Genomic DNA, 22,469 nt, shown 5'->3' with positions numbered 1-22,469 from the left:
CCGCAGTGAGGGGCTGGTGCAGACCCAGGCTTGGGGGCTGTTTCCACCCCCCAGCAGCATGTGTCCTCTCCGGTGCGGTGCGTGCTCCTCACAGTGGAAGGACAAAAGCCAGGTGCGGTGGCACACGCCTGCCATCCCTGCCGCTCAGCCTCAGCAACTAGCGAGGCTCTCGGCAACTTAGCTCGAAGCTCACTATCTAAATAGAACAGGAAGGGCTGGGTGTGGCTCAATCGCTGGCTCGATCCCTGGTACCAGGAAAAAAGTAGAAGGACAGCCATGTCTTCATGGTCTCTCGGCCCAAGAGTCTCCAGTGGGCAGCGGAAACGGAACTCACGCCCTCAAAACTAGGGCAGTGTCACAGCAAAAAACAGCCCCCAGATGGAAGCAACCCACGTGTCTGTGAGCGGATGGAGAAGCAGGCAGGATGTGGCGCACTCTCACAACGCTGCCAGGTTTGGTCTGGAACGTCCTCCGAAGTCAGGTGCTCAGAGGCGGGGCTTGCGGAGGTGACTGGGTCACGAGGGCTCTGACTCAGCAGTGGGTTAATCCACCGATAGCTGAATAGAGCCCAGGGAGGAGCGACAAGGAGCAGAATCCTGCCTTCAAGCTGTAGGCAGGTTGGGCATGGCTGGAGGGAGCAGGTCACTGAGGGTCACTTGGGGACTGTATCTTGTCCCTGGTCCTTTTCTAACTCTCTCTCCCTCTTTCTCTGCTTCTTGGCTGCCATAGCTGAGTTTACCTCTGCCATGCCCTTCTGCCATGATGTCCTGCCTCACCTCAGGCCCAGAGGAATGGAGTTGACTGACCATGGACTCGACCTCTGAACCTGTGGGCCAAAATAAGACTCCTCTAAGTTGCTCTTGTTAGATATTTTGGTCACAGCAATGAAAAGCTGACTAACTCAAATGGAGTATTTTTGGGGTATCATCTGAAATCATTTTCTGTTGCTACAACAAAATAAGAAATTTATTCTGGCTCATGAGTCCAGAGATCCACGGGAATGACCCCGGCACCTGCTCAGCTTCTGGTGAGGGTCTCATGGTGAAGAGCAGAAAAGCAAGTGAGCTTGTGTAGAAGAGTGACCACATAGAGAGGGGACGCAAGGCAAAGCTGAGGAAGCCACACTTTGCTTTGTGACAACCTACTCTAGGGCCTCGAAACTACTCTCAAGGGGATTATAGTGATCCCTTCACAAGCGTGGATCCTGCACATCCCGCGCTTCACAGTGCTACTCCACTGGAGGTCGCGCCTCAGTGGGGCCAGCCACACCCTGACCTAGGAGTCCTCGGAAGGAATGAAGCACCGATACAGGGCCCAACGTGGACGAACCTGATGACGTTATATGAAGTGACAGAAGCCAGCCACAGAAGGCCATACTATATGACTCCATTTATATAAAACATCTCAAAGAGGAAATCCACAGAGACAGAAAGGGGAGTACGGGTTACCAGGGACGGGAAGGAAGGAAGGGGAGGGACGTACCTGCTCAGGGATCAGCTGGTTGCTACGGCAGCAGAGCATGCAGCACCAAACACACTGACTTGGACATTTTAGAATGGGGCATTTTGTTGTGTGAATTATGAATCAACAAAAAATATGAAAAAACGAGATGGTTAAAAGCATCCACCATATAAATATAAATCGCTCCCAATGCTGTCACAGGATACATGTTCCCTAAATGTTAGCGCCTGAGATGATGCAGATTAGAAACATTTAATTGTTTCTAAATACCATGCAATTTGAATCGAATTGACCCCAGCTCCCTGAGCTAACCCGGGAACCATTTAACCTCACAGAGTTAACGCCCACCTGAAATCCAGGCAAAGGAAAAGTGACATCACTTTACTTTTGAAGGATAGTAACTTTCCTCTCCCATGTGGGAAGCGGCTGAGCCAACTGTCTGGGGAGCGGCTGGGTGTGGGACTGAGTCTGCTCGAGGAGAGGGAACGCTCCCATACCCTCGAACAGGCAGCTGGGCTGCGAGGATCACACCTCGGTGGCACACCAGCCCTTCACAGCGTCACCACGGGTGGCAGACAAGGAGTGGCATCAGGAGGGAGGCAGAAGGCAGGATCCAGAACGTCGGCAGGGAACTAGGGCCAGTGACAGAGGAGCTGGTCTACGCGAATCGAAATCACGTTTTAGAATGCCACTGAGGGCTCGTGTCGGGAGCTGTGAAGCTCGAGGCCTCAGGACAGCAACAGCTGGCGGGAGAAGCCAGGCGTGCAGAGCGGGGAGGGCCCGTCGTCTGTGCTGCTGTTTCAGGAGGGAGGGGGCTGGCAGGGTCTCCCCAGCCAGGGGGCTGTGTCCTCCCAAGGCGTGTTCTTAAGAGACCAGCAGCCCCTTGCCTCCCGCCTGCGCCCTCCAGCCCGCAGCCTGCCACAGGGCCTGACTCTAAGCCGCAGGCCTCTGTGGCTTCTTCCTTCTGAGGCCTGCATGGCTGGGCCAGCGAGCTGATGGGGCACCTGGGGAGCATGAGGCCAAAGACACTAAAACAGCTTGTGCGGCCTCCGTCTACTGGGCACTGGCCACGGCACCCCGAGGTCCAACCCAGAGAAAGCGCCATGCGGTGCCCGAAGGGAAGGGCACAAGACGCCAGGTGGAAGCCCCAGCCAGTGAGCTGTCCTGAGCCCTGTCCACACCACTGGAGGCTGCAGCAGGCTACCCACGAGAGCCGGCTCTGCTTCCAGGCCACAGGGAGCTGACAGCCTTCCTCCACCTTGCCTTCTGCCAGGAGGCTCTGCCTACCTCAGGCGCAGAGCAATGGGGCGGGCCGGCCACGGACTGAGACCTCTGGAACCATGGGCCCTCCTTCAAACAAACAAAAACCAAAAGAGCCGGATAACCCCAGGCGCGGGCCTCCAGACTCAGGACGTGTAGCCCAAGGGACGGGCAAGTTAGAGCGCACCACAAAACAACGCATCCAATACGACACCAACGATGGTAAGACAATCCGACGAGCCCCCCTAAAATGCCACTTTTATTTTTTGCAGCTCTGGGAACTGAACCCATGGGTGTTCTGCCTCTGAGCCACACTCCCAGCCCTTTCCATCTTTTATTTTAAGACAGAGTCTCCCTGTGTTGCTTAGGGCCTTGCTAAATTGCTGAGGCTGGGCTGGAACCTGTGATTCTCCTGCCTCAGCCTCCAGAATTGCTGGGTGCATAGGTGAGCACCATGGCAGCTGGCTCCATGCGTATTCTGAGGGTGTACTCAGGAATGTGCACATGCAGGCAGAGAGGTCTGGAAGGAGGCATGCCAAGCTGCTCCAACGGCAACAGCTCCTCGAGGCCGGGGGTCGGGGAGAGAAGGTGGACCAGTGTCCCCTTTATGCTCTGAATATAACCCTGGCTGCTCAGCCACAGCAATTTATTTTTAAAATGGACATGTTTCTCCTCCTCTCTCTCTGCTCCTCCCTAATCTTGAGGGAAACAGGGTTCTTTCTTCCCCATCCTAGAGAGAGTTACCTGTCCCTGAGTGCGCACCCACCACAGGAACGAAGTAACCCAGACTTTGGGGATGGCACCAGAAGATCTCAGAAGTGACCGTCTCCCACGCTAGCAAGCAAATCAACTCCAGCAGAGAACATGAGGAATGGAGTTGAGGAATTGAGTTGGAGGAATTGAGTCGCCTCTTTAGAAGCCCCTGTTCCTGCTGATGGGCAGAGTCACAGCCTCTGGGACAGGAGTCCCTGTGTTTCTCCTTTGCTAGCAAAGCAATAACCTTCTTCCTTTTTCAGCAAACTGGGTCCTTGTTATTGGATCGGCACTGCTGACAAGCACTGAGCTTTCAGTAACACCAGTGCCAAAAAGAAAAAGGATCATCAGGGTTCCACGCTGCAGGCAGGCTCGGCCTCCAGCACCCCCCTCAACCCCAGACTCCCACAGCCCTGCTCCGAGGTCCTGCGAGCTGTGCACCACTCCTGGTCATCCCCCAAGCCTGCTCCCGCTCTGCCCTACTCTGGATATGCGACAGTCATCTTTCTGTCACTCAGGCCCAAACTGCAAGTCCTTCTGGGCTCCTGGCTTCCTCTCCTGGCCACACCCACCTGCCACAAAGCCGCATGGCCTGACTTTGGAGGACCCCTCTCAGCACCTCTGCGGCTGTCCCTGGGCCACGCCACCAGGGCCCCGGAGGCCTATTTTCCACACTGGGAGCACAGCGTGTAACAAGCGGTCAGGCTTTACTTTCAAGGTGGCTCCCACCTCACCCTAGCAAAAGCCCATGCCCCTACCGATGGCTGCGGGCCTTGACCTGACCTTGACTCGTCCCAGTCCCTCAACCCTGTCCAGGTCCCTCTGCTTCGCCCCTCAAGGTCCTGCCCCCAGGCGCCACACCGCCTGTCCCCGGCTGGGAGGGCTCCCCCCACTTCCTCTCTGCTCACCTCCCAGGGGCCTTCCCCAGGGCCCCAGCACCCTGCCTGGGCCGACCCTGCCTCATGTTTTCTCGGACCCGCTTTGTATTTTACTTCTTTGCCGAGTCTGCCTCCAACCACGAGGACACAGTTCGTAACGGGGTGGCTTTGCTCTGTCCACCAGGCATCTCCAGCCCAGGCCAGCACGGTGCACTGCAGGTACTTGAAAATGCCCGAGTTCCTGAACGAAGGAGCCGAGCCACGTGCCTATTCCATGAAGTCCTGGCCACGCCCTGAGACCTTCGGCCATGCCCTCTCCTGTCGCGGCCGCTCTGTGCCTCAGGCTTCTCCTGGGTTCATTTCTGGGCTCCACCCAGGCCTCCCACCGAGATTCAAAGTCACGCCCGAAACCTCGGCCTACCCCCTCCTGCTCCTGTCCTGTTGGCTGAGCTGAAGGCCTTCTCCTCTGGACTCCTGGCCATTTTCCACTGCTACCCCCTCGAGAATCTGCTACGGGATCAATTGCGCTGAGGTGGTGTGCACATATTATCTCATTAAATCATTCCAGCGGCTGGCAGGGTAGCCACTGTCACTGCCTCATTTTACAGTTAAGGAAGTCGAGGTGCAGGGGGTCATCCAATGGGAAGTGGCAGAGCCAGAACTTGAAACCAGCTTCACAGGAATCCAGGGTCTATCCCTGTGGAGGGTCAGGTCCCTCCATGAAGTGGCGAGTCTGACATAGGACGTCAACTGAGTCATCAAAGAAATAAACAACCCACCAAGGACCTCTGTGCCTTGGCCAGGGACTGAACCATGGTGATGACACACGGTAGGTCCCTGGCCTGTCAGTGGCCAGTCCTCACTGACACCACAATCAGAGCCAGTCTGGGACAGTGTGGCCCAGCGCAAGGAGCAGACCATTAAGACCACGAGCTTCAGAAGCAGACAGAATGGGATCAAGTCCTGGCTCCTCTCTTATTGGCTGTGTGGCCATGAGCCTCACTTTCATTTGTAAAGTGTGCAGCTAGCCTCTCATGTCACCCTGTCCTATTAGCCAGCAGGTCACAGCACTGAGATTCCTGGTCACTGGGTTGGGACAGAGTGACCTTGCCACTTAGTCACGGCTAGCTGAACCAGGTCCTGGAGAACTCAGATTAAGAGATTTACAGAGGATCTGGCTACTCTCTTGAAAGGGGGGTAAGTGAATTTAGGGGTCACTGGCGGGGACTCTTCTCTGCCGGGTGAACTGAGAAAAAGAGAAAGCAGGGCTGGGCATGGAGGCACAAGCTTGTACTGCCAGTGACCCAGGAGGCCGAGGCAGTAGGATCCCAAGTTTGAAACCAGCCTCAGTAAGTCAATGAGACCCAGTCTCAAAAATAAAAAATAAAAATGAAATAAAATAAAAAGGGCTAGAGATATAGCTCAGGGGTAGAGTGTCCCTTGGTTCAGTCCTAGTACAGACAGACAGAGAGAGAGAGAGAGGGAGAGATTGATTAAAAGAGAGAAAGCTGGTTTGTACCAAGGAAGAAGACTGACAGAGAAGCAGACAGCTATAAAGATAAGAGCCGAAAGAGGCTTTCTGGGACCTGGGGGGCTGCCTCTGCTCCTGACACCAGGATGTGTCCCTGCCCTTGGCTCCTTGGAAGCAGCTCCTCCCTCTCAGTGCCTCATGATGGAGTAACACTGTTCCCCTCTGCTGCTGCTAGGTCGAGTTTGTTTTTTTAACCAAGTCCTAAGTAATACAAATACCTTGCAGAGCTGCTGTAAGGAATAAAAGTAATACATAAAAAATGGTTACCTCGGTGCCTGGGCCCTGGTAAACAACACCCAATATGTGGTTGCTAATATTATTATTATAATCAAGCCACAAGGACATGCTATTACAGGAACTCAGCAAATTAATCATCTTACCCAGTCATCTAAATGACTCTTGCTGGGAAGGGTGGCATGTCATGGGGTTTTGTCCTTGGTCCTATCCCAGGCCATAATTTTATCAATGGCTGTTAAAGGCTATTCATTAAGTGTGCGGATGACATTCAGATGGAGAAACACGGAAAAACTGGATGATGGAATCTGAGTTCAGATCAATTTCCATGGGCTAAAGATAAACCAAGTAAAGGCTGATAAAGTGCATCCTGGTCGAGGTGAAGGTTAGACAAGGAGAGGCCTTGTAGGAAGTGTGGCTTGAGGAACGTTCACAAGACACAGCTGTCGGCTGTGGCTGACAGCATGGTGGCTGCCCAAACCCACCCACAGCACACGGATGGTGGGTTAGCCGTGCACACCTGGACCAGGAGAGGAGGGCACCAACGAGCGTCAGCACCGCTGTGGGCTGGCGCCCCCACCGTTTCAGCTGACCCTCTCATCTACCCAGCAAGGTGGCGCTATTGTCCTCATCCCACTGGACAGGGGAGGATACCAAGGCTTAGAGGTGCAGGGACGACCATGGTAGCACAGAGCAAAGGAGATTCCGAACCCCGTTTTCATTAGGCAGTACACCCCACCCCGCGGTCGGATCAGTGCATAACTGGAATGTTCCGTTTGGTTCTCAGTCTCACTTTAGAGAGAAACGAACTCTTCCAGATGCAGGTGGTGAGGAAGGTGAAAACCCTACAAGAAGCCACCTTGAGGAGGGATCGAGCTGGGCAAGCCAAGAGCAATACGCGTGTCGGTCTCCCACCAGGTCCTCAGGAATGACAGCCGAGAAGACGAGGAGGGGCCGCTGGCAGATTAAAGATGTTGAGAACCCCCGAGAACGAGCAGGCAGGCAGAACTGGATTAACAGAAAGAACACTGGCCAACGCACAAGCCAGGAAGGGGCCAGAGCGGGGCCTGGGGGCTCCAAGCTGGGCGGCACGTGCTGGGGGTGGGGGGAGGCCCAGGCAGAGGGTGGGAGACTGCCTGTCTACAAGAGGAGGCCAGAGTGACCCTTGATCCGCCAGCCTCTGGCAGCCATGACGGTGGCCACTGGGATGGAAAGACAGGTCACGGAAGGAAAAGGGAGTCCTCGTGTTCAGAAGACAGGCCACCACATGCTCTGACAGTGAGTCCTGCCCCTCTGCCCACAATCGCCAGTGGCAAACTAGGTGAAGAAGAAGTGTACCCCAGGGAGTCCCACCACCTCGTTCACCCACCAGAAGGGGGGCCCGACCAGAATAAGAGACACTCCATACCATATATCTATATCGAAATGGAGTCGACTGCCATGCCTGACTAAAAAGAACCAACAGGAGGAAAGAAGAGGAGGAAAGCAGGCCATCTCAGGACCTAGGACACCTTCCACAGACCACCACGGCTCCAGGAAAGCCCACCCGAGGAGAGAGGGGCGAATTTAAAAAGAAACAACAGCCCAGGACTGGGATGTGGCTCAGTGGTAGAGGGTCTGCCTGACCTGTACAAGGCCCAGCTTTGACCCCCAGCACAACAAAACACCAGACAAAGCAAACAAAGACCACCAAAGAATGGAGAGCGAGGCGAGCAGAGGCATTTACAATGTACTTGGTAGTGTCAGAGGGATATGACAGGGCTCCGCATCCACCGAGAGAACAGTCTGCGATGGAAGAGAATCGACTAGAAATCACAAGGAAAAGTCCTGATCATCAACATGAGAAAAATCAGAAGATGCTGAAGGAAAGACTGAAGAGACAGATAGAAAACTGGTGATGTGAAAGATCAGGCGGAGGCATTGACCCACAACACAGGAATTGGGACAGCGAGGAATGAAATGCGAAAGGCCATTCGTACAATTGGCAAAGTTTTGGCTTTCCCAAATATTTTTGGTAGAGGTACAAATTAAGATTTTCTCATAAGGTTATTCACAGATTTCTTGCCACATAAACCAAACAAATCCCTATTATTTATGTGAAGGGTCAACAAGTCACAATCCTAGGCCAAATGTGGCCAGACATTTTTTAAATAAAGTTTTATTGGAACACAGCCACGCTCACTCATTTACACATCAACTCTGGCTGCTTCACATTCAATGGCAGAAGTGAGCGGCCGTGACAGACTGTACAGCCTGCAAGACGACAGTGTTTACTATCTGCCCTTCACAGAAAAACACTGCTGCTCCTGACCGCACGTGGTGTTTGCTGTTATTTGAAGCCAATGCACTCCGAACTAAAATGATAAATAGAGGTGCATAAATAGAGAAAGCTCTAGAAAAATGAATATCCAATTAATAGTGGCTATTTCTGGGGTGGGGAATGAGAGTGAGGGAGAATTTGATGGGCATTTTAATTTATTGTACAAATTTATTATAAAATGATGACAATGAACTCAAATTGTTTTATAATTTGATTTTTCTAAGAATAACTGAAGATCTACACAATGACAGAGAAGGGACCAGTGTACTGAACTGTCTTAAAATACCCTGTTTCAAGCAGCTACATTACTTGATTAAAACAATGTTAAAATTAAACAACAACAACAAAAAAGAATGAATCTCATGGATACTTTTAGCAGGGAAAAAAGACATAAAAAGTACTTACACTGTAATTCCACTTGCATGAAGTTCTAGTATAGGCAGAATGTATGCTGTTAGAGTCAAGATCATGGTTACTTTTGAGAGGCATGCTCCCCGGGAGGGGCTGTGCTGGAGTCTCCCAAGGCACCAGGAACGCTCCGCGTTCCTCACGTGGGGGAGGATTAGCACAGGTGGGTTCCTGCATAAAAGTTCATGAAACTATACACATGAGATTGTCTAACTTCATTATATATGTTATACCTCAGTAAATAAAGAGAATAATGGAAAGTATTAATGGTCCCTAATTAAATGATGATTCTAATTCTGAAATATATGTAATTATATAGGGAAAAGGTGAGAAGGCAATAAACAAGTAGCAGTGATGTTCTAGAACAAGGGGGCATTTGTGTACCTTCTGTATCTTCTGATTTCACCATGACTGGCATGCACTGCCTCCGAAATCAGAAAGAGATCATGAACATCTAATGAACCCACTGGGGTGGGTGCTGTGGGTGTCAAGTACACCTCTGCGGCCTCTCTGCCTGACCCAGCCACCCCAGCTGATGGAGTGGGAAGGATCTGGCGGACAGATGGAATAACAGCAAGCCCCCACCACCTGCAGGTGTGGTTCTGAGTATTTACATGTATCATTCCTTGGACTCCCTCAACAACCCCAAAAGGAGAGATTGTTTTCAGTTCCGTTTTGCAGATGAGGAAACTGAGGCACAGAAGTTTTATGATTTTCCTTTAAACCCAAGGACTTATAATCAGTGTATGATTATTATTATTAGTTTTTGGTGGTGCTGGGGATTGAACTCAGGGCCTTCTGTTTGCAAGGCAAGCACTCTACCAACTGAGCTACATCCCCACCTCCAAAATCAGTGTATTATTACAGTGACACAGCTACATCAACATTATAGCAGCTCAACTCACAGTAGCTAAACTATGGAACCAACCTAGGTGCCCTTCAACAGAGGAATGGATAAAGAAAATGTGGTACATATACACTATGGAATATTACTCAACCTTAAAGAAGAATGAAATTATGGCATTTGCAGGTAAATGGATGGAACTAGAGAATATCATACTAAGTGAAATAAGCCAATCCCCATAAACCACAGGTTGAATGTTCTCTCTGATAAGTGGATGCTGATCCATGATGGGGGGTGGGTAGGGAAGAAGGAAGAAACTTTGGATTAAGCAGAGGGGAGTGAGGGGAGGGGTGGGGCAGTGGGGATGGAAAGGACAGTAGATTGAGACAGACATTATTACCCTGTATACAAGTATAAAAATAATTTTTTAAATAAGTGAATATATAATAAATGTGGAGAAAAAAGTTTTATAATTTTCCAGAAGCCACACTATCCTTAAGTGGTACAGGCAGGATGTGAACTGGGGCAGTCTAACCCAGACCCGGGCCCTGGACCACCCTGCTGTTCTATCTCTTCAGGAACAAGCCATCTCCCAGGTCATCAATCAAATACAAGTGACCCAGAGAACATTTTTTGAAAGAATTTAAGTTTTTACATTTTTTTTTCCCTTTTTTGATACTGAGGATTTAACCCAGAGGTGCTTTACCACTGAGCCACATCCCAAGCCGTTTTTATTTATTTATTTTGAGAAGAGTCTCACTAAGTTGCTTAGAACCTCACTAAATTGCTGAGGCTGCCTTGAACTTGCCATCCTCCTGCCTCAGCCTCCCAAGTTGCTGGGATTATAGGTGAGCACCGCCACGCCCGGCTCTGCATGTGTTTTTTACACGTGCCAAGGTAGCCACCCTGAGGAAAGGGTGCAGAACTTAGCTGGACCCTCCTGTGCCCATTTCATGGCTCTGTTCTGGATCAAAGTCAGATCTCCAACCTGCGACTTCTGCATCTATAGATCCACCTGTGCTGAATTCTGTACAGACTGTCTTGTCATTATTCCCTAAACGGTGCAGTAGGAGTGACTGGCACGGCATCAACGCTGCCTCAAGCAGCAGACGCAACCCAGAGGGGATCCAGGTATCCTAGAGGATGAACGTGAGCTGGGTCAGCCCAGCACCATTTCACAGAAGGAACCAGGGCGTCGGGGGACTCTGAGATTCATGAGGGTCCTGGAACCAACCCCGAGGATCCCAGGGAGACCTTACGTAGTGAGGACATGGAGGGAGCCAACAGACTCCGTGACCTCTACCCAGAAGCCAGCCACTGCCACTTAGCTGGGAAGCTGAGAACTGCACTTGTCCCATGGAGAAACGAGGCTTCCTTATCTGGCCACCGTCACCTCTTCCTTCCTGTTCACGCGCCCAGCCCTGTGGTCAGAGGAGGACCCTTCCTAGCAGGGTCCTGGAGAGGAGTGGCTGAGGAGAGCCGCTGCGTCCAAGGAGAGGCTGGGCGTGGTGCGTGTCCCCCTTCCACCTGGCTGAGCTCTCCCAGTAGCAGGGAGCAAGGGCTGCTAAGCTGCCTTTTACTGAGGAAGAACTGGGCATCCAGGCACAGTGGCGCAGGCCTGCACTCCCTGCTACTTGGGAGGCTGAGGCAGGAGGAGTACAAATTAGAGGCCAGCTTGGGCAACTTAGTGAGACCTTGTCTCAAAATAAAGAAAAAGGGCTGGAGGTATAGCTCAGAGGAAGCGTGGCCCTGGGTTCATTCCAAGGCACTGGGGTGGGGGTGAGTGAGCGTTAGAATGGTGCAGGAGCCGCCTGGGTCCCCCAGCTGCCCCTCAAGCTGATCCGTGCTCTCACCTCTTTGTACATGCTGGGTTACTCAGTGCTCTGAGCCTAAAATAAGACGATACACATGAAAGCTACTTATTTTTTTTTTTTGTTTTATTTTTTTAGGTACTGGGGATTGAACCCAGGGGTGCTTAACTACTAAGCCACATCCCCAGCACTTTTTATGTTTTATTTTTACACAGGGTCTCACTAAGATGCTTAGGGCCTTGCTAAGTTGCTGAGGCTGGCCTTGAACTTGTGATCCTCCAGCCTCAGCCTCCTGAGTCGCTGGGATCACAGGTGAAAGGCACTTTGAATAACGGTGCTGTCTAGGCTTTCCGATCCCCACCACGGTGGCCATGGAGTGGACCTGGTTTTGCCTGCCCACCACCCTTTCCCCCTTCTCTGCCTCCACATTCTCCTTTGGTAAGATGCCCCCTTCTGACCGTGGTAACGTCCCCAGGACGGTGTCGAGCTAGGGGACAGTGTCCCCTCTCATCTGGGGACTTGACTGAGCTGCTCCCCTTGGAGAGACAGATGTTCTCCTTTGCAGAAGTCTCTGCATCATGGTAACGTCGGGCGGAGGAGGGAAAGGAGAGGGAGGAAAAGCACCTCTGGCTTATTCTGGGCTACCATGTGACAGGTGCTCTTCTAACCGCCCGCCCATGACAGATGAGCTAGGTGCTTTTGTTGTCCCCACCATACCTATACAGAAACTGAGGCTCAGAGGTTACCATCCTGGGTAAGTGACGGGCTGGGATCATCCCCAGGCTGCCTGGCTCCAGCACCTGTGCTTCCTCCCGATGCTATCTGACCTCCAGGCAGTAAGCCCGGGGAGCTGGCAGCCATCTTGCCACTGAAAGTCTGCTGGAGAATGGACCCATGGTACAGGACAGCCAAGTCCAGAGGGGCTGGACCAGAACACCTGGATACAGCCATGCCTGCTGCTGTCCACCCTAGGCAACAAACCCTCTTGCACTGAAGCTGGCTTCAGGAGGGCTTCTATCATTCGAGCAGAGTCTGGGAGACCTGGCCCATGGACCCCAGTGGAGTTGAAGTCAGAACCGCAGGTTCTTGCCAGGCCTGAGGAACCACAGGAAACAGAGGCCCTTAGAGGAGAGAGTAGGGTCCTCACACTCAGCGACAGCAGCAGCACTGGGGTCTCCGTGGCCTGGCACGCTCGAGGCCCCTGCCCTGCTCCTCAGAGGCATCCCGAGACAGGGACGGCCCTCCCAGGGCTGCTTGCAAGCTGGAGCCGCACCGTCCAGGGTCACTGGCAGGTACCTCCTTCCTCACATCGTACCATTCTCTCTTCTGATCAAATTCCATGTTCCATAAACTGATTTCCCCGAGGGTAGGGAGGAGGTGACGGGAGACACTTTCAAGGCAATTTCATGCCTGTGATCTGAGGACAGCGCCAGCTCAGGCTGCTCTGTTGAAGGGCACGTTGCTCTCAGCGCAGGCTGGGAAAGGGGAGCTGTCGACATTATCTCCTTCTGGTCAAACTGCAGCTCTCTGATGGGCTTTTCCTAGAGTTTAATCTTGTGCTGGAAGCTAAGCTGATGCCAGGAAGGCTTTAGACGTGTCAATCTCCTTCCTGGCACTTTATCAGAAATTGATTCTCTTTGCTTGTCCAGGTTCAAGCCTTGGACTTGCTGTTGTTAAACTGGGGTTCGGGTGCTGTGTTTGCGTGCGTGTCTCCGGCAGCTCCTGCCCTGCTTGCGAGGGTCTGGGGCAGGTGGCTGATTCAGACACAAGGTCATTCCCAAGGGGACTGATTACATGCCATTCTTTTCTCTCTTTCTTTTCCTTTTTGGTATCAGGGATTGAACCCAGGGGTGCTTACCTACTGAGCCACATCCCCAGCTCTTTTTATATTTTATTTAGAGACAGGGTCTCACTGAGTTGCTTAGGGCCTTGCTGAGTTGCTGAGGCTGGCTTTGAACTCGAAATCCTCCTGCCTCAGCCTCCCAAGCTGCTGGGTTTGCAGGTATGCGTCACTGTGCCTGGCACATGCCATGCTCAGATGGTACTAAGTGAGTGAGGAACGCTGGCCCGAACTGGGTTCTGCTCTTTCCTGGCAAGACTTTTCCTCTTGTCTACGAAGGGATTAGCTTTTCCAACAAAGCCACTGCTCCTGCCAGTCCTAAATTATAATCCCCAACATTTACTGAGTTGCGTGTAACAGTGTCCACTTTATACTTTGAGTACAGCCCTTGTTGCTCTGCCACTGTGACTTATTTTTTAAAACGGACATGTTTCTTTCTCTTCCTCTCTCCCTGCTTCTCCCCCATCTCTCCCCTCCCTAATCTCAGGGGAAAAGGGATGACCTTTCTTCCCCATGCTAGGCAGAGTTCTGTCCCTGAGCACACGCCCACCACAGGAAGGAAGTAATCCAGGCTTTGGGGATGGCACCAGAAGGTCTCAGAAATGACTGTCTCCCACATTAACAAGCAAATTACAACTCCAGACAGAGAACACGTGGAATGGAGTCTTTGAGTCGCCTCTTTAAAAGCCCCCTGTTCCTTCTGATGGGCAGAATCACAGCCTCTGGGACAGGAGTCCCTGTGTTTATCCTTTGCTAGCAAAGCAATAAACTTTTTCCTTTTTCTCAAAACCGTGTCCTTGTTATTGGATTGGCATCGGGGACAAGGACCGAGCTTTCGGCAACACTAACATGTGCCTGGCCGTGTTCTAGGCACTTGGCCCACAGGAACTCACTGACTCCTCACCTCAGTGCCGTGCCACAGTTCTCTGTCATCCCTACACTCGAGAAGGGGAAGTTGAGTCACGGAGAGGTTACGTCACTTGCCTGTGTGACTGTTTGGTTCCAGGGCCCACAGGCTCAGCTGTACTGTCCTGCTTCTAACCTGCTGGGTGAGTGACCTGCCCTGCATGGATCGCAATGGTCAGTGTTGCAGGGGCCCCGCTCTGAGTTCTCAAAGCCACAGAGACCAAGACCTCAAGGAGCAGGAAGGCTGACAGACAACTGGGAATGCACCTGCAGTCGACCCTAAACGGTCTTGGTTCTTGTCTGCCCAGAAATATGAACTAGAGGGTTTTGTTCCGGTAAAAGTGCAGATCTGGAATGTCAGCTGCCCTCCCAGGTTCTTGTAATGCAGCATCAACAGCTTGCATCTCCTATGTTTCTTTCTTCCTTCTTTTAGGAACTTTTTTGCAGGAGGTCGTGCTGGGGACAGAGCCCAAGGCCTTGTGTGTGCCCTGTCACTGAAGCACCCCCAGCCTACACAATCTCTTTAAAAAGGCAGTTGAGATCGTGGGAGGGACAGCTCCCGGTTGCCCAGAGGCTAAGGTTGCAAGGCCACTGAGACCTGGAGTGAGGAAGGGGAAGCCGCGCCCGCTGTCTGCTCGTAGTCACAGGAAGGGTCGCCAGTCCCCGGCCCCCTGCAGGCAGCCATGGTGGGTGCGCCATGCTAAGGGCCCTAGGAGATGGCTTTCAGAAATCGAGGTGCTGGACATGCCCCCAGGTGCTTCCCAAGTGAACGGCCCCAAGGTTCCATTGTGTGTCCTGCTGCCAACGACAGCCACACTTGAACTTGACCAGCACTCTACAAGGTGGCCTGGAACAAAAAGCTCTGCCCCTCTTGTGCACTATCAGGAGATGAATTGCACATGTTGATTTCAATAAAGCACCTACCCTTTGATCCGTTAATTCTACTTTTAAAAAATTTAACCTTTGGCTATTTCTGCATGTGTGCACAAAGATGTCTGCTCTGGGATACTCTATTTTTAGGTAGCAAGACTATAAATGGCCTCGATATTCATTAACCAGGACCTTCTGGTGCATTATGCAATTATTTAGCAGCAAACCCCCATCTGAACTGACATGAAATGTATAACCTTTATACATCTCACTCTATGAATATTCATATTTTTCTGCACATATATTAATGTCTTTGATAGGAGGACACTTTTCTAGGCCCTACTGGGATGGTTTACTTCCTTTTTTTCTTTTTCTTTGGTATTGGGAATTACTGAACCCAGGGACATTCGACCACTGAACCACATCTGTGGAACTTTTTATTTATTTATTTTTTTGAGATGGGATCTCATTAAGTTGCCAAGGCTGGTCTCTAACTTGGGATCCTCCTGCCTCAGCCTGAGTGCTGGTATTACAGGCGTGCATTTCCACACACAACTGGTTTTAATTAAGGACTGTGTTCTGGTATATCCACAACGAAATGCTATAGAGTCGTAAAAAGAATGACGTCTGCCCATGCAACCTGCTAGGGAATGTTCTCCAAGATATACTAAGTGTTAAAAAATAATAATAATCCAGGAACAAAACGTGTCACTGCACAGTTGGACGAAGAGGGGCAAGGCTGGGTGGTCCAGGAGATAGCATACATGCTCTGCAAAGTTGGACAGCTGTGGAGTATTTCTGGAAGGGCACAAGAGGGGATTACAGCGGTGGCCTAGGAGGGGAACTGAGGGCTGGTGTCAGAAGTACTGAATCCCTCAATCACCCTCCACACCTTTTTTTCTTTTGTGGTGCTGGGGATGGGACCCTAGTCTCATGCAGTGAGGCAAGCTCTCCATCCCTGAGCTCACTACACCCTTGGTCCCACCCACCTTGACAAATATTCTTGAGGGTTGATTAGCCAGGTGATCAGACTCTCCCTCTCGCCTCTGGACTCCTAGATAAAGACCACAATAGAGAGGAGTATCAAACAGCAGCAAGGTGCCACGACCAGAGCGGGCGTGGAGGCACGCTTGTAGCGGCTCTCAGGTGATTGTCCAAATAACCTTGTGCCTGGAAGCACTGTCTTTCCTTTGCTGTGTTCCCCTGAGACCTCGGTCTCCTCCTCTGCTTGGGAAAAATGAAGGGAGCCTCTAGCCTTGCAACAAAGCCTCTGCTAGTAACAGGAAGTGGCGTATGTGTGTGCACGTGCACGCAAAGGGAAGGCCTGAGGTTTTCTCGGTGATGAGTTAAATGACTTCTGTGATTCTTTACAAAGCCAGCTCAGCAGGTGAGTGCACTGTCAAAAGCATTTTTTGGCATCTCCAATCAACTGCAAAAGATGGCAGTCCATTATGACAAGCAGCTCTCGGAGTGGTTAGGAATGGGCATTGGGGGCTAGCCTGCCCGGGGCCCACTTGCCTGGGGACACCCAGCAGAAAGGCTGGAGGAGTCCACCTGAAGTCCAGTGGGAGCCAGGCGGGCCCTGCAGGAAGAAGCACCCTGTGCCCCTGCTCCTTGCCACTCTCTGCAGACTGCCGACACGTACATGAGGTAGCTCTGACATTTACGGACAGCTTAGGGTGGGCGAGCACTGTGCTGGGCACTGCAACACACTGCGGCCTTCAGCGTCTACGCCAGCCCACCACAGAGGGCATCGCACATGAGGTCACAGGGGTCGAGGGACATGTCCAAGGTCGTACCACGGGATTTGCAGCTGATCTCCTTGACCCAGGAACCTGCACAACAGCCCTCCAGGCACATGGAGGGTACTAACCAACAGAGTGGCAGGGGCCTCCATGGCTCTGAGGCACAGTGCCCTGGGCACCAGCATGGACCCTGGGGAATGGGACTGAATAAAGATTTGAACCTCCTCTGTGATTTTCACTCTTCCTTTTTTTTTTTTTTAAAGTGCTGTATGATAAATTGGCTTCCTAATGATTTTTGAGTAAACTACAATGACCACAATTTCAAAAGCATTAATAATTCATGACCAAGGGCCATAAACACTATATAATCTCTACAGGCAGGAACCATGAATACTTGTTACAGACGAGGCAGAGAATATTTTTACCAGCTGAACTCAGAGTATTTACTGACTTCAAGCCAACCATCAACGCTGTTCTCAGAAGTGACTGTGACCCTTTCCACGCCGCGGTTCGGGCCGCCTCTTCCAGGAAGTCTTCGTTCCCTCCTCTGGCACTGCCCGCAGCCTCTTTGATTTGAGTGTTTTGGTACCTGTGAGGGGGTGGGGCAGGAGGGCTCTGGGGGCAGGCAGGCAGCCAATGGAGTACAGAAGCCCCTGGTCAAGAGCCAGGGGCCACTTAATGCACGAGAAGCACTGGTTCACATCCATGCCGGCACCTGGGCACCTCTCGGGGATTAAAAAACTCTGACACCAAGGCCTCACCCCCAGAGGTTCTGCCCTGAGGAGTTTGGAAAGAGCCGAGGCATCGGGTTGTTCAAAAGCTCCAGGTGATTCTGAGTAGCAGTTGTGAACCACTGACATGAAGCCCTGGGCCCAGGGGTGGTGACGTGGGTGCTGTGAACCTGCTTAATATCAAGTGACGGGGCAGGGACAGCAAACTGGGGACCCTATCTAAAGGGGCAGCCATAGTGACCATGGCCATTGCCCACTGACACTTTTTAGGAATAAGGACTTAGTGTTTTCTTATTTTTCCAAAGAAACCAGAAGACAGACAGCCTGTCACGTAAAACCTACCCACGTTTAAACATGGACACTTCATTTTTTAAAGCTGTAACAGGGAGTGGGCCAGACAGACTCATGTTTGGCCTGGGTTTGGCCTGGCAAGCTCACTGAGGGCAGCCTCCCACCTCCCTCACCAGGTCCCACCACGACCACAGGGTGGAAACCCCAGGTGCCCGCCTGCCAGGGAGCGAGCTGGCCACGCAAGTTCCGCCCCAGGACATGAGGAGGTTCCCAGCGGCTTGTTCCAACCAGCTCTGGAAGGAGACGGGCTGTCTCTTGCTTGCCTGTCATGGTGACATGGCTTGATCTGCACCTGGTGCCCTGCGTGACAGAGAGGGCCAGGGTCCACATTTCACAGGTGAGGGAGGACGTGGAGGGGAGGCCTGCTACGACAGACCAGAGGGACAGCCTGCTCAGCGTTTTGCCTTTTGTTTCTCTAACCAAATGAAAACCCGCTAAGGAAGTCGGCACCCTCTTTTTCTAAAGGCCAGACGCCATCTCAAACTGCTCAGGGTTAAGCCGGGGTACTGAGACAGGCAGCCTCACTCTGTTTCCTCTCCAGCACTTTTTAGAAGAGGAATGATCTGAACGGTCGCAGGCAACCTTCGCAAGGGGCGCTCTGCTGCAAGGAGAGGGAGGAGCACCCGTGCCCCCCTGCGGCATGGCTTCCCAGCTAATTTCTCAAGGTGGAGGAGTGGGAGGGGGCGCCATGCGCTGTGACTCCAGGCCTGGGTGAGGCTGGCACTTCAGGGAGGGCGGCTGCGGGCCTGTGCTCATCCGTGGTCCCACCTCAAAGTCTCCAGCGGGCTTTGCAGGAGCAGCGATAGCTGTTCCTTGCCAGAGGGCGTGGAAACGCCAGCCTCGCTCAGGTCCTAGATGCCCACAGGGTCACAGTGAGAGCTCAGCAACAGCAAAACACTTGTGCAGCTTCCCAGCCCTAATCCGGGGTGGGCTGAATAAGGAGAGCTGCTGAGACAGCAGAGGGGGACAGTCCCAGCAAAGCACCGAGGCCTCTGCAGCCCAACCCCGGCACACCTCCTGGGGGCTGCCCGAGAGCAACGGGGGAAAGCAAGAGACAGAAAGAGAAAGAGCAAGTCTTTTGGTCATTTTTGAACCCTGGGACCCCGCTGACCCTGACGAATGCCCTTTGACCCTGGAATGACATCACTGCGCAACCAAGTGTCAGGGTAAGTGGCGAGGGTTTCAGGATCGGGGGGCATTTATGAAGATGTCACACACCTGCATCCCCTGCACCCAGGCACCCGGGTACCACTGAGTGAAGACTAACCGGATGAGCCTGGGCCTTGATCGGGGGCCTGTGGTGACCTCTGGGTTCTTGCCATGGCCTCCCGCCGGCTGAGGCTCAGTGAACTTGTGACTCTGTGTTCATGTCTGACTTTGACCGTGTTGTTTCCTTGGCCTAGAAAAGTCCTAGTCATCCTTCGAGAGGCAGCCTGCACATGCCCTTTTCTGCATAGACCCTCCTTGACACTGCTGGCAGTTAGGGGACCCAGTGCCTGGTGACCGTCCTGCTTTCTCTGTCCTCCACGGGGGTGCTCTCCACGTCCTACTGTGACAACCCTGTTCCACCCCTCTTCCAACCACACAGTGCACACAGCGTCTGAGTCCTAGATCCCCTGATGCCTGGCTCAGAGCAGACAGGCTCGGGGTGGGGGTAGGTTTCCAGACAGTCACAATATTCCATAGCTCTTTCCACCAAGAGAGAGGCCTATCCTCTGTCTGTTCCCTCTTTTCTTGTTTTCCCCCACTTCTTGAACCTGGGCTGAACTTGTGCATTGCTTCAAAGCTCCTGGGCCCAGTTGAGCCTTACAGATGTCTTTTCACTTTAGAAAATGGCCTAAGTGACACAGTGCCAGGTGGGCCTAGGACCCGAGAGGTCCTACAGCTGCCACTCTCCTGCCCCCAAACCCAGAAGCACCATGTAGAGATGAGAACCTGTGGAAGAGAATGGAGACACCCTGCCAGACCCCCGGCTGCCCCCAGGAGAAACAGCAGCAAGAGCAGATGCAGTAGGGGTCCCCAAGGCCAGCAGAGCCAGGCCACCGGTGCAACCACCCAGGAGGCCCAAATGGCCAACTCAGAACTGGGAACCAAATGCATGTTTTAATCCACTGAAATCTGGAGTGGTTAGTTACACAAAGCCAACCGATGTGCTCCTGAAGACATTAGAGCTGTGAGGGACACGGGTTGACCAGTCTAGCTGCCAACACTAATTTGGTCCAGGACCCAAGTTTGGAACTTGGCAAGAAAAGAGGAGGACAACCCAGTGTGATTATTAACCACCCCACTCCCCAGGTCCCTTCAAACACGGTGGCCTCCCCCTGGCCCTCATGGGTGACACATTTACCTCCTTTTTCTCCCGAGAGCAGGACCGACTTCTCTGAGCCTTTCGCAGAGTCTGACCTGTGTCGGTTCAAAAGCAGAAGCAGAGATTGAGGCTGTTTTGGAACAGCTAGTTTATCACCGCAGAAGCTTTTTATTTGCAAACTGAATAGACAGGACCAATCATAATCAAATGATTTTAAGAAAATGTAGCCTATTATTATAATGGGAAAATGGCATACTTCTAAAAGAGACCAACGGCAAGAAAAACGGCAATTCACACGCTCACGTTATTTGTCGGTAATGAACAAAGCTCCAGCCCTTTAATCTGGAACATTATCTGCACTCTGAAAGGGCCGACAGACTGTCGTTTTCCCAGTCGAATTACATTTCTATTAAATTGTTTGGAATTATATAAGATGCCTGCCACAAAAACGCCTTCCGCTGTGCACATCACATAAACCTGGACGAGGCCCGCCAACGTGCTGCACCCAAGGCCGGTCCCCCCACACAGGCGCCACTGCCCGTGTGAATCAGCAGTAATCACCTGCATTTCACATAATGGGCAATTTCAGAGAGAATTGTTGCTTTTCTCGGAAAACTTGAAGACTAACATTTGAAAGCATGCATAAATTCAACAGAGAGACATCATAATGTTTAAACATGCCATTCCAGGTGCGGTTTCCACAACTTTTATGGAAGGGTCCACTATAAAGGATGCCTTGATGGAAGATTAATGAATTACCTTGGTTTTCAAATACAAAAGAGGAGTCACTGTGCGTTCTCAGTGCATCTCCTGAACTGCCCAACTTCGCTCCCAGGTGGCCATTTGTTAGAATGTCACAACCACAGGGCCCATTAGACAGGAGCACTCGGAAAGCAGGAGTAAAATGGCTTCCTGGCAGCCTACGCAGAGGCGGGAGGTGGGGACCGAGTCTCAGAGGAGAGGCATTTGCCCCTGCACGTGGTTACTTCCAGTGGGTCTACACACACGTGAGGGGCAGGGGCGAGGTCGCAGCTGGTGGTAAAGCCCAGGGAAGATGATCTTCCCAAGAAAGTGGGAACGCGAGGAGAGCAGAGCCCCAGGGATGAACTTCAGGCAGCAAACTCTGAGGCTGATGGAGAAAAGGATTCAGGGAATTTGTGGGATAGGATTGCAACATATCGCAGTATAACTTCTGAGTTACGTGTTGCTATAGTTTGGATCTGGAATGTTCCCCAAAGGCCCATGAGTTGAAGGCCTGGTCCCCAGTCCATGGTGCTGTTGGGACTCCTAAAGGCCAGGGACTTTAGGAGATGGAGCTAGAGAAAGGAAGTTCAGTCACTGACATGCCCTTAAAGGGGCTGCTGGGACCCCAGCTCTTCTTCTTCCTCTCTTCTTATTTCCTGGTTGCCTGGAGTGAGCAGCTTCCTCCAGCACATGCTCCCACCCTACCTCACCACAGACCCAAAAGCAACAGTCAACAGACCACGTACTGAAAGCTTCAAAACTGTGATCCAGAATAAACCTTTTCTCTTTTAAAGTTGATTGTTTCAGGCATTTGTTACAGTAGCAGAACGCTGACGACACATCTGCTCAGCGCATAATGATCTCTAAACTGCCCTTTTCTGTTTTCCTTTCCTTCCTGTCCACTGAGTGAGGACCCAGGGAAGCCATGACCCTATGTGACTTCTTGCCCCAAATCTCAGTATGCAGTACCACTGAACCCCTTATCCAGCCATAGCCAATCAGAATCCCAGCCCCAGGAACTTGGAATTGGTTCTGAGACAGAGAGGGACAGGGCAGAGCCATCCCCATAGGTGAGCTTTGATGCTCTGAGCAGCCACCAGCCACAGGGCAGAGTAAGAAATGCCAGGATTTCAAGACAGAAGGACTGATCTGAAACTGACCGAGTGCCTGCTTTGCGATCCGGAGACACCTGCTTATGACCGCCTTCTGAGTGTGTGTGGCTGCTTTTTCACCTTATGATGAAGAACCTAGAATTCAGGATGACGAAGGGCCCAGGATAATGTGCAGTGGATAACATGGGTGCTGATAGTGGGGGAGGTTGTACGTGGGGGCTAGGGGAGTAAGGGAACTCTGTGCTTTCTGCTTAATTCTTCTGTGAACCTAAAACTGCTCCCAAAAAATCAAGTTTATTAGCCAGGAGTGGTGCCACATGCCTGTAATCCCAGTGACTCAGGAGGCTGAGGCAAGGGGATCC

At 52.0% G+C, this 22,469-nt stretch overlaps 1 protein-coding gene across 1 annotated transcript in view; it reads right to left on the bottom strand.

Annotated features, from left to right (window-relative positions):
• KATNIP (katanin interacting protein) overlaps positions 1-22,469 on the bottom strand; it is a 162,211-nt gene that overhangs the window by 123,652 nt on the left and 16,090 nt on the right. The window contains exon 2 of the mRNA XM_079121544.1: positions 20,291-20,346. Coding sequence (XP_078977670.1) covers positions 20,291-20,346 — 56 coding nt within the window. The remainder of the gene's footprint in view (positions 1-20,290; positions 20,347-22,469) is intronic.

Source organism: Sciurus vulgaris, assembly GCF_902686455.1.
Source record: "Sciurus vulgaris genome assembly, chromosome: 18".
Taxonomy (NCBI): domain Eukaryota; kingdom Metazoa; phylum Chordata; class Mammalia; order Rodentia; family Sciuridae; genus Sciurus; species Sciurus vulgaris.
Note: the sequence above shows the minus strand (reverse complement) of the source record. Positions and strands in the feature narration are given on the sequence as shown.